Consider the following 16,806-nt stretch of genomic DNA (forward strand, 5'->3'; position numbering starts at 1 on the left):
TGGGCACAACTGGTGCACCGTTGGACATCATGGGAAGGCCCCAAGCATAAGACGCAGACGTCGTGAGGGTCCGTAATGGACATAGTCCTCGGGCACTCTGGGCACTTCCGAATTGAGAGTTTTGCCTTCTCGAGGAAACACTGCCGGGAAACGACCACAAAGAATGTGGTAAATTGACCGACATTATCAGAGGACAGCGGTCGATGGGGAACCCCGGGACGGGGAAAAATGTTTTGAAAATGAGAGAAAAAAGTTCCGTGAGGAAAAAGTTATGAGAAATTCTCACAGAGCTTCTAACAACTGCGAGGCAACTGCTGCGTGAAAAAAAAAAAAAAGAGACTGAAGGGGGACCCCAGCTTGGATGCAGGGTTAGTGGCATGCTGAGCATGCTCAGTGTGCCAAAGTTCTAGAAACTTTGACAAAAGTGTTCCGTGATAGGGCTCCATCCATCACCCATGTGAGGACTACCATCCTGCTTGTCCTGGGAGAATGATAGATTTCCCCCTCCCTTCTGATTTTCAAACTAATTTCTCTAAAAGCTGTTGCCTGCTCCTTCACATCAGCCCCTACCTCACCACTACTGATCAGCAAAAGTCTTCTTTGCAGACCACTTCTCCACTCTGCTTCTCAAACTCCTGCGCTACTACACTCTTCTAAGAAAGACCTGGGAGAGTAGCTAAGAATGAGATACTGATCTTCTAACTTCAAACCCCCCATACCCTTGACCCCAGAAGCTGTTTATCTTCCAAGTCTCCTATAAACTCTTCCTCCATATATATTCATCCCTCTTTTCTGTATTTCTGCTCCTTCAACCTACTCCCCCTATCACTGCTACATTTCCAGTCACCCTCTGCTCCCAACCTTGCCTCTAAATTTTACTGCTTGACTCTTGTCATGCCTCTGGCTTCTTTATGTCTTTTTCCATCCATCACACCCAAGTCTTGCCCCTGCAGTTCAAACCCTAAACTTTATTATACACACTTTTGCTACTTGTTTAAACTGTATTGTCTTAGAAATGAATGCAAAGAAACACAAAAACTTTCCTCTATTCAACATAACAAGGAATTCACAGCATCAGACAAAACCAATTGATTCATTTCTTTGTCTGAAACATAATTAAAAGTATCAGATGTGTATATTAGGAAATAAGTAACATTCAAAAAGATCTATAATCAATTTGGTCATTTTATAGATTTGTGTTTTTATGGCATTTACAGTCTGAATAGATGAACTGCTCTTTACAGGTTTTTCCTGTAACAGAACAGAAGAGAGGAAAGCTTTACTAAATCAAGTCTTTTGTTTAAATGCTATATACCTACTTAAATAACTTGGCATTCTATGAATATTTCTTTATCATAGGTTTACTAATACACAATTGTGATACCTATTTTAGATTGCTGAACTGTTCCTCTGCTCTAAAGTGTTCCAAGAATAGCAAGGAGAGCCTAGAAACAACTATTTTTTCCTTTATTCTTTTTAGATTTAGCATCAATTCTGTCCTGCTGCTGATGGTTGGTAAATAAACCCCTGGAAATAAATATGACTTGTTAAACAGTTGGACCATTTACAAAGAATTCATTCCAGAAGGCTCTGAGTTGGGAGGGAACTGAGTGAAAGGCTGACTGCTCTTCACATCATTCTCCTCCTTGGAAAAAGGGAATTTTGGATAAATTGAAGAACACCAAACTATTACATGTTTGGTGGGCTCATTGCCTTTTCTTTTAAAGGTAAAAGGGGTCACTTTATAACAAAGGGTCTTTTAAAGATACACTGAACATGTACTTGTAATAAATTAGTAAGAAAATTCCAAAAATTCATTAATACCACTTCCAAACAATAGCTTCAGTGTATGTAGAAATTTTTGAGAGTGGAACAAATTTATTGAATTTATTGTGAATTCCTGTAGTTACTACCTGCTCAGAAAGAAACTTATAAGGTCATTTATGTTAAGTGATTTTTTTTTTTAATTGTAAACTTTGAGGAATGGTGTTCTAGTCTACTGTATTTGATTTAACAAATTCATTATCTGGAAAATAGATCTCTAGCCAGGCTTTTCTCCTACCCAATCCTCCAGCCATCAGCCCTCTGACACCATGCAGTTCACAACTTAGATCAGTCGTTTGAGATTCACAGGGAGCTCCACAGATTAATACATACAGGACAGAATTTTCAATAAAAATAGAATGCATGTGCATATCTGATATTTTATAAGTCTCATGAGTGTGTGCAAACTTGCAATATCATGTATACATTTTAAAGGAAAAGAAAGGGGAGGTCCAATAGCATTCTTGATGGGGCTCTCAAGTACATGTGCAAGTTGCTATTTTGTAAGAGGTACACTTGCATACATTGCTAAATTTGTCTGAACACTTTTACACTATTTAATTGCACAACTGAAATAGGACTTAACTTTTGTATGGAGTTTTTGGGTGGGAGGTCTGGGTAATCTGATAGGCTTCAGGATGAAGTGCTAGAGAAACTACCTGGCTATACTGAAAGCAGCATGCAGCTAAATTCTAGCTGCATAATGACTTAATCAGCTAGAATTTAGCCATATAAGTTGGGGGGCATTCTGGGGGTGGGCGGTAGGCATTTCTGGGTGGAGCAGAGAGTTAGCCACATAAGCTTAATCTATGTGCCTAACTCTGGTAGGGCTGTCTAAAAGTTAGCCGGTTAGACATAACCTGCTAACTTTAAGATAGCCGGGAATGTTTATCTGGCTAACTATCCAAGCTGCATAGCTGCTGAAAATGGACTTCTAGGTGAACTGGCAATTGCAAATACATGTACACCTAAGTATTTTCATAATAGTGTACATGCATACTTACAAATATACCTGTCATCATGTTTAATTCTGTGCTATTATGCTTGTAAAATATAACAAATATTATTTAAATGGGTAGAGTGAGTACGTGTTTCCCTACATTACAAATACATATGCATATCAAAACATATGTGCATATTTTTGGGACATAAATACAAGCTATTTTACAAACTATGCAGCTCCCACCACACAGTTTATAAAATCCCAGCATAAATCTCTGTGGGATCAGTTAAATGTGAAAACCATGTACCACAGAGAGTGTAAAAAGTTGGGCTCATATGATCAATCTTTGGAGCACCATGCACTTCAATCAGCTAATTTGACCTATGAACTATGAAGGAGAAGAACCAGGAGCAGGATGACGTAAAAGAAGAGATAGGCTTCGGAAGACAATAACGTTTCTTACAGGAGGGGAAAAAATATTTAGCCAGAATGGTCTTGGTCCCAACCACTCCAGATAAACAGTACTCTATTGTAGTTTTTAGATTTTGAGTGTATACTTAACATTCATGGTTTTAGAACTGCTATATTTTATTATGTTTGGTTATTTAGTTCTGAATTATAGTGTGATGTGGAATTAGTAATGCTTATATTTATGAGATTGTAGTTATGGTATAATGTCTATATTTATATAGTAAATGACAGCAGATAAAGCAAAATTGCTTACCTTGTAATAGGTGTTATCCCAGGACAGCAGGATGTAGTCCTCACGTATGGGTGACGTCATTGATGGAGCCCTATTGCGGGAAAACTTTCTGTCAAAGTTTCTAGAAACTTTTGACTGGCACTCTGAGCCCACTGAGCATGCCATGATATTCTCTGCCACAGGGGTCTCTCTTCAGTCTCGTATGTAGCAATAAGCTTTACAAAAATAAAATAAAAGGTATGAGACCCAACTCCGCGGGGCGGCGGGTGGGTTTCGTGAGGACTACATCCTCACTATTGACTGCAGTGCGGTCTAAGTAAAATGCTAGCGCACGCTTACAGTCCAAGGTATGTAAGGCCCATTCCCCTTGGTGAGAATGAGGCCTTGGAAAGAATGTGGGTAAAACTATGGATTGGTTCAAGTGGAATTCTGTAACTACCTTGGGAAGGAATTTTGGATGAGTTCGGAGAACCACTCTGTCATGTAGGAATTTTGTATAGGATGAGTACATGACAAGTGCTTGTTCCTCACTAACCCTTCTAGATGATGTAATGGCTATAAGGAAGATAGTCTTCCACGTAAGAAATTTAAGGTCACAGGAATTCATGGGTTCAAAAGGAGAACGCATGAGCCTTGTTAAGACCAGATTCAGGTCCCATTCTGCTGACAAAAGTTGTATGGATATTGGTGCATCTCCCATCTTGTTATGGTAAGCTGAGATTGAGGGCAGGATGAGACATCGTGCTTGTCCCCTAAACAGAGAACACACTCAAGGTGTGGGTCTGTTACGGACATAGTCAGATTGCAGATCGGACATTTTTTAAACCCCGAAGCCATCTTTTTACCAACAACCGTCGATGAAAAGAGGGAGAAAAATTTTGAGAGAAAAAAAGTTTTTACTTACAGTAAAAACGAGACTAATTTCTCACCGTCCGGTGGAAATGAGAGAGAAATCCCTTGTGGGAGAAAAATTATTTTGAAATCAGTGACTTTTCAGTCAGAAAATCTGTGAGTTCCCTCATAGGACTCCTATCTCCACGATGCTTACAGCAGCGCGGAAAAACGAAGACTGAAGAGAGACCCCTGTGGCAGAGAATATCATGGCATGCTGGGCATGCTCAGTGGGCTCAGAGTGCCAGTCAAAAGTTTCTAGAAACTTTGACAGAAAGTTTTCCCGCAATAGGGCTCTGTCAGTGACGTCACCCATATGTGAGGACTAGCATCCTGCTTGTCCTGGGATAAAGATACAAATGGTCCATTCAGCCTGCCCAACAAGTTGTTTAGGGTAGTAACTATCACTTCATGCAGAAATGTTACAATTTAAGTTAACAAAAAGTTACCCTGTTTCCTTATTTCCATCTTTTAGTCATTATGGATCTTCTATGTTTATCCCATGACCTTTTGAATTCCATTGCCATTCTCATCTTCAACATTTCTTTCAGTAAGACATTCTATGCATCCATCATCCTTTCTGTGAAGAAATATTTCCTGACCTTTTCCTTAGTCTACCCCTTTGGAGTTTCATGTCACAACTTCTAGTTCTACAGCTTACTTTCCATCGGAAAAGGTTTGATTCTCATGCATCATTTATAATTTCCAGGAATTTAAAAGTTATATTATAATCGCTCCTGTCTCTCCTCTCTTCCAGGACATACATATTTAAGTCCTCCAGTCTCAATTCGTAAGTCTTTCAGGGCAGATCCCATACCATTTTGGTTGCCTCTCTGAACTGCTTCCATCCTTCTCTATTCTTTTTGAGATACGGTCTCCAGAACTGAACACAGTACTCAAGGTGAGGCATCATCAATGACCTGCACAGGGGCATTACCACCTTTTTCCTACTGGTAATCCTTCTTTGTGCAGTCCAGCAGCCCTCTGGTCTTAGCCACTGCCTTGTCTCATAGCTTCGCTATCTTAGATCATTAGACACTTATCTCAAGGTCTCTCTCTAGTCCGTGTACAATCAATCCTTGGCCCCCCATCATGTACAGCTCCTTTGGATTCCTGCACTCCAAATGCATGGCTCTACACATTCTTAGATACTGTCTAAATAGGATTCAGTACTATCTATATTATTTTTTTGTATGCTGCTGTGATGTTTGATAAACTGTGGTATATTATTAAACTAAACAAAAGCAACTTTAGCATGGCTTGTTTAAGACCAATAATTATCTACACTTACTTATACAACTTTAACCTTTCTGGATTACCTGTTTCTGGGAGGATACTGTCTGAGTGAAGTCAGAGGTGATGCAGTAGGTTTGAAGGTTGGAGATGTAAACCCATTGATAAATCCAGTATTTGGAAAAGGCGTTACCTATAAAACAAAAAAGTACAGTACTTCAGCCTTAAAGGCCTATACATTTAAAAAAAAAAATTAATATAAATGACAGCATAGGAGACTGATTTTGAAGCTTAGTTTATTGTAAAATTCAGTCATTTTCCATTTATTAACATGATATTAGGGATGTGTAGGGCTTAAATTTTGTTTTTTCATTTCAGGGTTTTGTTTTGGTTGATTTCCTGACTCCCCCCAAAAAAAACAGATGCTAAAAAAACGCAAACAAATATATAAAACAGGCCATCAGGTGCCCTCTAACCCCTCCCGCCAGGGAAAAAGAAGCTGGGGGAGCCTCTCTGATCACACCTTGATCATTCAGAATCCTGACAGGGACCTAGGCCTACTTTGGTGGGCCTCCACTGAACCCTGTGACTCCCACTCACATTTTTCCAGGGGTCAGGTACTTCCCTGGCCCCTACATACCCCAATTCCTAGGGCCCAGCAGTCAGAAGAGCAGGGCATAGCCACTTGCTCCTGTCCTCAATCCTGGCACAGTAGAAATGGCACTAGAGGCCTGCCAGATGGCATCAAATTAATGTCATTTTTGCATTCGTCTTAGGGACACCTGGGGCTATTTTGTTGTTTGGCCATATGGGCACCAGGCTTCTCTTTCACAGGCGAGAGAGGAGTTAGACGGCTTTCAAGGAGACCTTTTTTATTTTTTTGTATTTAACACCAGAAAATTTGGGGGTATTTTCGTTAGAGACCAGTTTTAACCCCCTGCCCCCCCCCCCCCCCCCCCCAAAAAAAAAAGACATACAAAACAAAACTGGACTCACTTTGAAAACACACTGCTTCAACAACATAATATATATTTATAGTAACTCTACAAAAATATGCCCCCTTTAAACATAAGCCAGAATGCTCAAGTTATAGATAAATCATTTTATATTGTATATTTGTGGTACACAACTGTCAATTCACAAAGGAGAAGTTAAAAGTCTATATTTACTCTAAGCTATAATCCAAAATCAATGAGATTCTCTATTTTTATTTTAAATGTTATCAATTTTCAAATAAAATTTTAGCAAAATTTAACTGCATGATTACTTGACAAATCTAGTACAGCTGCACTTAAAGTTAATAAAAATTCATCATGGTCAATATTCAGAGAGCTAGCATATGAGTTGTGTTATCCAGGTAAAGATATGCATGTAACTTTATCCTGTATTCAGTGGGATTGACCCACATAAATCTGCCCCTTAACATACCTGAATAAAGTTATGCACATATCTTTGTCTGGATAACTTTAAGACATGTATTTTTTCAACCAGACATATATGCATAAATTTTAACCGAAGAGTATCACTTCTTTTTATCCAGGGAAATTTTGTAAGCACAAAATTTATTCGCTTGGGGGAGGAGAGGAAGGAAGAATATTCCCATTTTGGCTTTTGTCTGGAGAACTCCAAAGTTAGCGAGGCAAAGCCTTTGAATATCAACCACATCATTAAACTGTATTCTAAATGGAACTAACTATAGTCTCAAAGAAAAAGAACCTAAATTTTAACAACAAATGACAAGTCCTGACTTCGTTAACATGATATTTCCTACTGTGTGCCTTGATGCCTGAAACATATTTTAAAAAAGCAATTAGTCTGTACTATGTGGAATAGCCCTAAAGGTAGAAAGCCTTTATTATCCAAGGCATATAGCAAAATCTTGTAAAGGAGAATCTAACTTAACAGAGACCAAACTGCTATTTTCACCAATCTACCTGACCACCATTATCAGTGCTAAAGATAGATTGAGCAAGCTCTTCAGGACTTCGCAAAGAAAATTTGTAGTCCCCATATTTAAAAAGGGAACTAAAAACAGAACCAAGCAATTTACTGCTTTAGAAACCTAAATTAAATTCTAAGGAAAATACAGGAAAATATAAATAAGATGATTTTATACTTGGAGAAAAGAATAATTAGCAAGAATCTGCTTACATTCAGAAGCAACAAGTCCTGTCCAACCACCCATTCTTGGGGAAATTCTAGAAAGAAAAACTCTCTCTCACATCCTATCTAGATTTTCCTAAAAATTGGGAAAAAATGCCCCCCAAAAAGCTGATTTTTAAATTATGAAAGATGGAATTTAGAATACATAATTGACTGGGTAAGTAATTTGTTGAAAGTGAGGCACTAGTGGGTTATAAATTTCAACCAAAATAAGACAAGTGGAATGACAAGTGTCTGCTTGAACCATTTTTCAAATGTTTTACATTTTTTATGTTTAGTTTTCAAGATGTCCATATTTAATATTCATCAGATGTACTTACAAACATTTGATCAAAAAAACAAATTAACTAGAATATTCCAGTTATTGAAAAATCAGAACAAATAGTGGATACTATGCGTTGGTGTGGCATATCCACAGCCCCCCCCCCATTTCCTGCAATAGCATAAAGATAGATTCTGCAACAAGTGTTTCAAATTTCTTCAGCAATTGCGTGGCACAGTTACAAAAATTTGCAGAAATTTGCAAATTAAATGTTTATTTTTCTAAAGTGAAATAAAATTAGTTTTCTAACATTTGTGTGTTTGGTTAATTTATTTTGTTCTTTTGAGGTTGGGAGGAGGAAACAAGTTATCATTGTGTTTGGTGCTGGAAGAAGTAGAGAGAGATAGAGAATGAAGAAAGGGGAAGGATCTCAGAAGAAAGCTGAAGAAGGGATCTTGGAATAGGAGAAAAGGACAGATTATGGAGAGGGGATTGGTGAGATCGATGTACAGAGGAAGGGGAGGGAAGAAGAATCAGGAGAAGGAAGAGGAGTGGAGAGATCCTGGACCTGAAGAATGAAGATTCCCTCAACCTCCTCCCAGTATCAATTCTCTCCTCCATTCACCCCATCCCATCCCCACTCACCCACTCACCCATTCCCCCTGCATCCCCTCCCATCCTTTCACACTTTCTCCTCAAATGTCCTCACTCATTGCCCCCCCCCCCACCCCCCCAATCCTGGATTAAGGCTAGGACAACAAGGGCAGTACCCTGGCCCATGTTCTCCACTACTGCTTAAGGCTGACTTGTCACGCTTGAAACCATGCAGCACTACAGATCCTGTATGATTCAAAATGTGAAACACCAGGCCCGAGAAGCAGAGGATGACTAGGCCTCAGGTACACTGCTCAACCATGGGATGCGTTCCAAGGACTGCTGAGCAGAAATGGTATCCACCTTTCGAAGTGAAGTGTCTAATAGAACAGACTAGCAAATCTACTGAGGAGGGCTTTAAACTAGGATTATAGAGGGATGTGTGAACAAAGCCCTCAGGTATCTAAAGCAGAGTTGCTTATCTGTAACAGGAATTCTCCTAGGACAGCAAAGGTCCTCACATATGGGTGACATCATCAGAGTCTTGCATGGAAAACTTTGAGTAGGCACACTGAGTAAGCCCAGCGTGTCACTATTCATGCATGTTATGGAGGCAGTTCCCAACACCCCCCCCCCCCCTCCCCAGCCAGTCGGGTTTTCAGGATGTCCACAATAAATATGCATGAGAGAATATTTGCATGTTATGGAGGCAGTGCATGCCTCAGGTATCTAAAGCAGAGTTGCTTATCTGTAACAGGAATTCTCCTAGGACAGCATAGGTCCTCACATATGGGTGACATCATCAGAGGCTTGCATGGAAAACTTTGAGTAGGCACACTGAGCAAGCCCAGCGTGCCACTATTCATGCACCCACTCGGGGTCCCTTCTTCAGTCCCGTAATACAGAATTACGTAAAGTAAAATAAACTGAAGAGAAACCCAACTCCATGGGGTGGCGGGCGAGTTTCCTGAGGACTAACATCCTGCTATCCTAGGAGAACACCTGTTACAGATAAACAACTTTGTTTTCTCCTAGGACAAGCAGGATGATAGACCTCACATATGTAGCCTAGCTACAGGCTGCTCCTGAACAATAGGACCAACAGCACCTAACCAGGTACCAAAGAGCACATCACTTGTGCTGATGGTAGAAGAGGGAGTCAGCCTGAACCCGAACAATGGGCCTGAGGCAGGAAGAGTTGGGATCAGAGCTAAAAGATTCTGGAGGACAGACTGGCCAAAATTATTGTCACATCGGCTGTCCCTGTCCAGAAGTGCGAAGCAAAGGGGAGGAGGGAACTCTGTCACAGCCCTGCAGATCTCATCCACAGGAACTACTTGCAAGAGGGCCACCAAAGTTGCCATAGCTCTAACAGAATGAGCCTTGACATGGCCCCCCATCTACAGTCCAGCCCATGCATACGAGAAGGAAATGCAATCTGCTAGCCAAGAGGATAGTCTGCTTGACAATGGCAACTCCCAAACGTTTTTTGTCAAAAGAGATGAAGAGTTGCGTGGACTATCTGTGGCCTGCTATCTGCTCCAGGTAGAAGGCTAAGGCTCTCTTGCAATCCAGACTGTGCAGAGCCTGTTCACTCTAGTGCAGTGGTTCCCAACACCCCCCCCCCCCCCTCCCCAGCCAGTCTGGTTTTCAGGATGTCCACAATAAATATGCATGAGAGAATATTTGCATGTTATGGAGGAGTGCATGCAAATTCTCTCATGCATATTCGTTGTGGATATCCTGAAAACCTGACTGGCGGGGGGGCAGGGGGGCAGGACAGGGTTGGCAACAAATAGTGAGTGCGGCTTGGGAAAAAAGGCGGGCAGGACAATGGACTGATTCAGATGGAATTCTGTGACCACCTTCAGCAGGAACTTGGCGTGTGTATGCAGACTCGCCCTATTGTGAAATAACTTTGTATAAGGTGGGTACGACAAAGCTTGAAATTTACTGAATCTGCACGCCAAGGTGGTCGCTACAAAGAAGATGACCTTCCAGGACAGATACTTCAGGTCACAGGAGCAAAGAGGCTCAAACTGTGCCTTCAAAAGCTGGGCTAAGACCACGTTGAGGTCCCAAGAGACAGTGGGGGGCCACCTTAGGGGAGGCTTCTGTTGCAGGGGGAAAGCAAAAAGATCCACATCCAGGGTTCCCCCAGAGAAGAAAGATTGAATCTGCAACCTCCTGCTTTAGGGACCACGCGTGTGGACGGAAGGAACAACTCAGATCGCCTGCCACCATATTCTCCAGCCTTGGTAAGTACATGGCGCAGAGCAAGATACCCTGAGACAGAGCCCACGACCAGATCTGGACCATTTCCTAACAAAGGAGGAACGACCTCATACCTCCCACCTTGTTCAGGTACCTCATCGCCATCTGATTGTTGGTCTGAACATGGACTACTTTGCCAGGTGATCCCGAAACGCCCAAAGTGCATACTGGATCGCTCAGAACTCCAAGGAAGTTTATCATACACTGCTCCTCCTGTATCGACTACCGAGCCTGGGTGCGGAGACCCTCTACCTGGGCACCCCAGCCCAGGTGGGAAGCATCTGTGGTGAGGATGACTTGAGCAGAGGAAAGCTGAAAAGGGAATCACTAAGTTGGATAAGATCCCCTAACATGACAAGGAATCCCGGAGAGGTGGAGTAACCCTGATGCGCACCCGAAGGTCCTGGGTGGCCCAACACCATTGGGATCATAGAGTCCACAGCACCCTGCACATATGCAGATGAGAGAAGGGAGTGACATGGATGGTCGCAGCCATGTGACCCAACAGACGCAGCATGCGGTGCGTGCAGAGACCTGGCGACTCAGATCGCTCCCACCAGGGACCCTAGGTTGAGTGCCCGAAGCCAGGGCAAGAACCCAGAGTCTGAGCTGTGACGAACCTGGCACCAATAAAGTCCAGCTGCAGGGACAGAACCAGCTGAGACTTTAGGTGATTGATCAGAAAGCCCAAGGTCCTAACACTGCAATGGTGGCGCGTAGAGACTGCAGCACACCATGCCTGGTGGCGCTCTTGATGAGCCAGTCATCCAGGTAGGGAAAGACCTGTACCCATAGTCGTCTCAGGTGAGCACCCACCACCACCAGGTACTTTGTGAAAACTTGGGGTGCTGATGCCAGGCTGAAAGGCAGCACCCAGTACTGAAAGTGGTCTCTGCCTACCACAAATCAAAGGTAATTCTGATGGACGTGAGAATTTTCGATGTGGGCGTAGGTGTCTTTTAGATCGAGGGAGCAAAGCCAGGCACCCCTCTGCAGGAGCTAGACCATTGAACTTTTCCCATTCCAGAAACTTGTTCAAAGCCCTCAGGACCAGAATAGGATGGAGGCCTCCTGTTTTCTTTGGAATCAGGAAATGCTTGGAGTAGAAGTCACTGCCCTGCTGCTTTGGCGGAATGGGCTCGATTGCCCTGGCCATTAGAAGGGTGGAGAGCTCCATCAACAGGGCTTGCTGACTCGCCGAACCTCCCCCTCCCAAGGGGCACAGAGGAGAGTCTGAGAGAACCAGCTGGAAATTTAACTGGTACCCCTGACGAATGATGAACAGGACCCACTGGTCCAAGGTGATAACAGGCCAACTGTCTGCATAGAACTGCAGCTGGCCCCCATTGTTGGAGGTATGGGTGGCTGGCTTATACTCCCTTGCAGCCAATCAAAACCCCATGGCAGGGCTCTGCTAGGGTGTTGGCTGTTTCCGAGGAGTATGTGGCTGCCAAAGGCACATCTTAGGTCCCGCCTCTTAAGAACTTGCTTTGACCGCTGGAGGGTATTTCCTCGGGTGGTAAAAAGGGCATCTGGGTCCTTCCTCAAGGACTTCTTGCTAGAGGACTGTGGGTCTGATGTGCTGGCCGAAAGATGCTAAAGGGTCTCATGATTATCTTTCAGCTGTGACACTGCCTCCTTAATTTTATCTCTGAAGATATTCTCTCTGGTGCAGGGCAAGTCCGCAAGACACTCCTGCACCTCTGGACGGCTATCAGAGGCCCGAAGCCAGGCCATGCGCCGAGCACCTATGCCTGCCGCAGCCTCTCTGGCCGCCGTCTCAAAATCATAGGAGGACAGGACCTCGAGCTTGTCACACTCCAAGCCCTGCTGCACCACCTTTAGGAAGTCTTCAAGCAGTTGCTGTGGGAGGTGTTCCCACCAGATCCTGAACTTGCTTCTAGAGGTTCCTGGAGTACTGGCTCATATAAAAATGGTAAAAGGCAATATAAGAACATAAGAAAATGCCATACTGGGTTAGACCAAGGGTCCATCAAGCCCAGCATCCTGTTTCCAACAGTGGCCAATCCAGGCCATAAGAACCTGGCAAGTACCCAAAATCTAAGTCTATTCCATGTTACCATTACTAATGGCAGTGGCTATTCTCTAAGTGAACTTAATAGCAGGTAATGGACTTCTCCTCCAAGAACTTATCCAATCCTTTTTTAAACACAGCTATACTAACTACATTAACACATCCTCTGGCAACAAATTCCAGAGTTTAATTGTGCGTTGAGTAAAAAAGAACTTTCTCAGATTAGTTTTAAATGTGCCACATGCTAACTTCATGGAGTGCCCCCTAGTCTATTATCCAAAAGAGTATATAACCGATTCACATTAACCCGTTCTAGACCTCTCATGATTTTAAACACCTCTATCATATCCCCTCTCAGCCCCCCCTTCTCCAAGCTGAAAAGTCCTAACCTCTTTAGTCTTTCCTCATAGGGGAACTGTTCCATTCCCCTTATATTGGTAGCCCTTCTCTGTACCTTCTCCATCGCAATTATATCTTTTTTGAGATGCGGCGACCAGAATTGTACACAGTATTCAAGGTGCAGTCTCACCATGGAGCGATACAGAGGCATTATGACATTTTCCGTTTTATTCACCATTCCCTTTCTAATAATTCCCAACATTCTGTTTACTTTTTTGACTGCCGCAGCACACTGAACCAACGATTTCAATGTGTTATCCACTATGACGCCTAGATCTCTTTCGTGGGTTGTAGCACCTAATATGGAACCCAAAATTGTGTAATTATAGCATGGGTTATTTTTCCCTATATGCATCACCTTGCACTTATCCACATTAAATTACATCTGCCATTTGGATGCCCAATTTTCCAGTCTCACAAGGTCTTCCTGCAATTTATCACAATCTGCTTGTGATTTAACTACTCTGAACAATTTTGTGTCATCTGCAAATTTGATTATCTCACTCGTATTTCTTTCCAGATCATTTATAAATATGTTGAAAAGTAAGGGTCCCAATACAGATCCCTGAGGCACTCCTCTGTCCACTCCCTTCCACTGAGAAAATTGTCCATTTAATCCTACTCTCTGTTTCCTGTCTTTTAGCCAGTTTGCAATCCACGAAAGGACATCGTCACCTATTCCATGACTTTTTACTTTTCCTAGAAGCCTCTCATGAGGAACTTTATCAAACGCCTTCTGAAAATCCAAGTATACTACATCTACCGGTTAACCTTTATCCACATGTTTATTAACTCCTTCAAAAAAGTGAAGCAGATTTGTGAGCAAGACTTGCCCTGGGTAAAGCCATGCTGACTTTGTTCCATTAAACCATGTCTTTCTATATGTTCTGTGATTTTGATGTTTAGAACACTTTCCACTATTTTTCCTGGCACTGAAGTCAGGCTAACTGGTCTGTAGTTTCCCGGATCGCCCCTGGAGCCCTTTTTAAATATTGGGGATACATTTGCTATCCTCCAGTCTTCAGGTACAATGGATGATTTTAATGATAAATTACAAATTTTTACTAATAGGTCTGAAATTTCATTTTTTAGTTCCTTCAGAACTCTGGGGTGTATACCATCCGGTCCAGGTGATTTACTACTCTTCAGTTTGTCAATCAGGCCTACCACATCTTCTAGGTTCACCGTGATTTGATTCAGTCCATCTGAATCATTACCCATGAAAACCTTCTCCATTACGGGTAACTCCCCAACATCCTCTTTAGTAAACACCGAAGCAAAGAAATCATTTAATCTTTCCGCGATGGCCTTATCTTCTCTAAGTGCCCCTTTAACCCTCGATCATCTAATGGTCCAACTGACTCCCTCACAGGCTTTCTGCTTCATATATATTTTTAAAAGTTTTTACTGTGAGTTTTTGCCTCTACAGCCAACTTCTTTTCAAATTCTCTCTTAGCCTGTCTTATCAATGTCTTACATTTAACTTGCCAACGTTTATGCTTTATTTATTTTTTTTATTTAAATTTCTTATATACCGGCATTCGCAATGGGAGTCGCATCATGCCGGTTTACAAATAACAAGGTGTGACAACAGAATAAATACTTAATAACTTAAAAACATTAACATGTGATAGAAGAATAAGGTAGCAGTTACAATAAAACAGGGATAAAATGCAACTTGGAATGAAGAGAAGGCAAAAGAGAGATTAACACTGAGATAACAAAAGAATGACCAAGGTAAATAGAACCAAGGTAAATAAACCTGCCTCATTAAAAAAGAGAGAACATTATTGAGTTGTCAAAGGTTGTTGATTACTCTGACGGGAGTTCTTAGTTGCTTAAGTTGAGAGTGGGTTCAGTTGGTGTCTGGAAAGGCTTTCAAGAATAGCCAGGTTTTAAGTCTTTTTCTGAAAGTGGGGAGGCAAGGTTCCTGTCTCAGTTCTGGTGGTATAGAATTCCACAAGGTAGGTCCTGCTGTAGAGAAAGCCCTGTCTCTGAGAGTCCTATGGTTAAAGGTTTTTGCAGGAGGCGCCTGTAATGAGTCTCTGTAGGACTCTCTGATAGGTCTGATGGAGGTATGTTTTTTAAATGGGATTTGGAGGTTAAGCGGAGAGAGTTGATGGAATGCTTTGTAGATGGTAGTAATGGATTTATATAAGATTCTATAGTGCACTGGCAGCCAATGTAAGTCTTTGAGAATCGGAGATATGTGGTCTCTTCTTCTTGTGTTTGTCAAAATTCTGGCCGCCGTGTTCTGAACCATCTGAAGAGGTTTAGTATGAGAAGACGGGAGACCTAATAGAATAGAATTGCAATAATCTAACTTAGAGAAGATTATTGATTGCAAAACTGTTCTGTAATCGTGGAAATGGAAAAGTGGTTTGATTCTTTTTAAGACGTGTAATTTATAAAAGCAGTCCTTCGTGGTTTGATTAATAAAAGATTTTAGATTTAGCCGATTGTCGATAATGGCTCCTAGGTCTCTTACATGTGAAGTTTGAAAGCCGGTTGGAGGATTTGAGGTGAGGTTACTGTTTTCAGGGGAAATTATGATGACTTCGGTTTTAGCGGAATTTAAGATTAGATTTAGGCTGGAGAGGAGGTTGTCAATATTTTGAAGACAGTTTTCCCAGATTTTGATAGTTTTTGTAAGGGATTCTTTGATAGGGATGACAATCTGGATGTCATCTGCGTATAGAAAGTATTTGAGGTTAAGATTAGTTAATAGTTGACATAGGGGTAGGAGGTAAATGTTAAAGAGCGTGGGGGAGAGAGAGGAGCCCTGTGGAACACCTAGCGAAGAAGGGTAAAACTGTGATTCTTTGTTATGTATTTTGACTTTATATCCTCTGTTTCCCAAGAATGATTTGAACCAGGCAAGAGCAGAGCCTGTAATTCCGATGTTCGCTAGTTGATTTAGGAGAAGGGAGTGATTCACGGTGTCAAAGGCCGCCGATAGGTCGAGGAGTATCAGCAAGTAGGCGTGACCTTTATCGAGGCCCATGATGAGGTAATCTGTCAGAGATATGAGAAGTGATTCTGTACTTAAAGATTTTCGGAAGCCGTATTGAGTGGGGAATAATATGTTGTTGTCTTCGAGGTATTCTGATAATCTGGTGTTGACTAATTTTTCTGTAACCTTGGCTATAAAAGGAAGGTTGGATATTGGGCGGAAGTTGGATGGATCTTTAGGATTAAGGTTCGGTTTTTTTAATAGGGGTTTGATAGAAGCAACTTTCAGGTCGTCTGGATAAATTCCTTGGGCTAAGGAACAATTGATAATGTCAGTTAGGGTTTTGGAGATGGTATCTGGAATTAGCAGCAGTAGTTTGGGAGGGATCTGGTCAAATGGGTGGGATGATGGTTTCATTCTCTTCAATACTAACTTGGTCTCTGATATTGCAATGGGTTCGAAGGCTTGTATAGCCATGTCCTTGCAGTGATGGCGGAATGTGCTGGGTGGGGCTAGGGTATTCGTTTTTAGT

The 16,806-nt window shown here is 42.0% G+C and overlaps 1 protein-coding gene across 5 annotated transcripts in view; it reads right to left on the reverse strand.

Moving 5' to 3' along the window:
- Nucleotides 1–16,806, reverse strand: part of LARP4B (La ribonucleoprotein domain family member 4B) — a 521,092-nt gene that overhangs the window by 173,066 nt on the left and 331,220 nt on the right. For all 5 annotated transcript variants that reach the window (XM_029588536.1, XM_029588537.1, XM_029588533.1 and 2 more), the window contains one exon: nt 5,681–5,787. In XM_029588536.1, the coding sequence (XP_029444396.1) occupies nt 5,681–5,787 (107 nt within the window). The remainder of the gene's footprint in view (nt 1–5,680; nt 5,788–16,806) is intronic.

The sequence above is a fragment of the Rhinatrema bivittatum genome, chromosome 2 (genome assembly GCF_901001135.1).
Source record: "Rhinatrema bivittatum chromosome 2, aRhiBiv1.1, whole genome shotgun sequence".
Lineage (NCBI taxonomy): Eukaryota > Metazoa > Chordata > Amphibia > Gymnophiona > Rhinatrematidae > Rhinatrema > Rhinatrema bivittatum.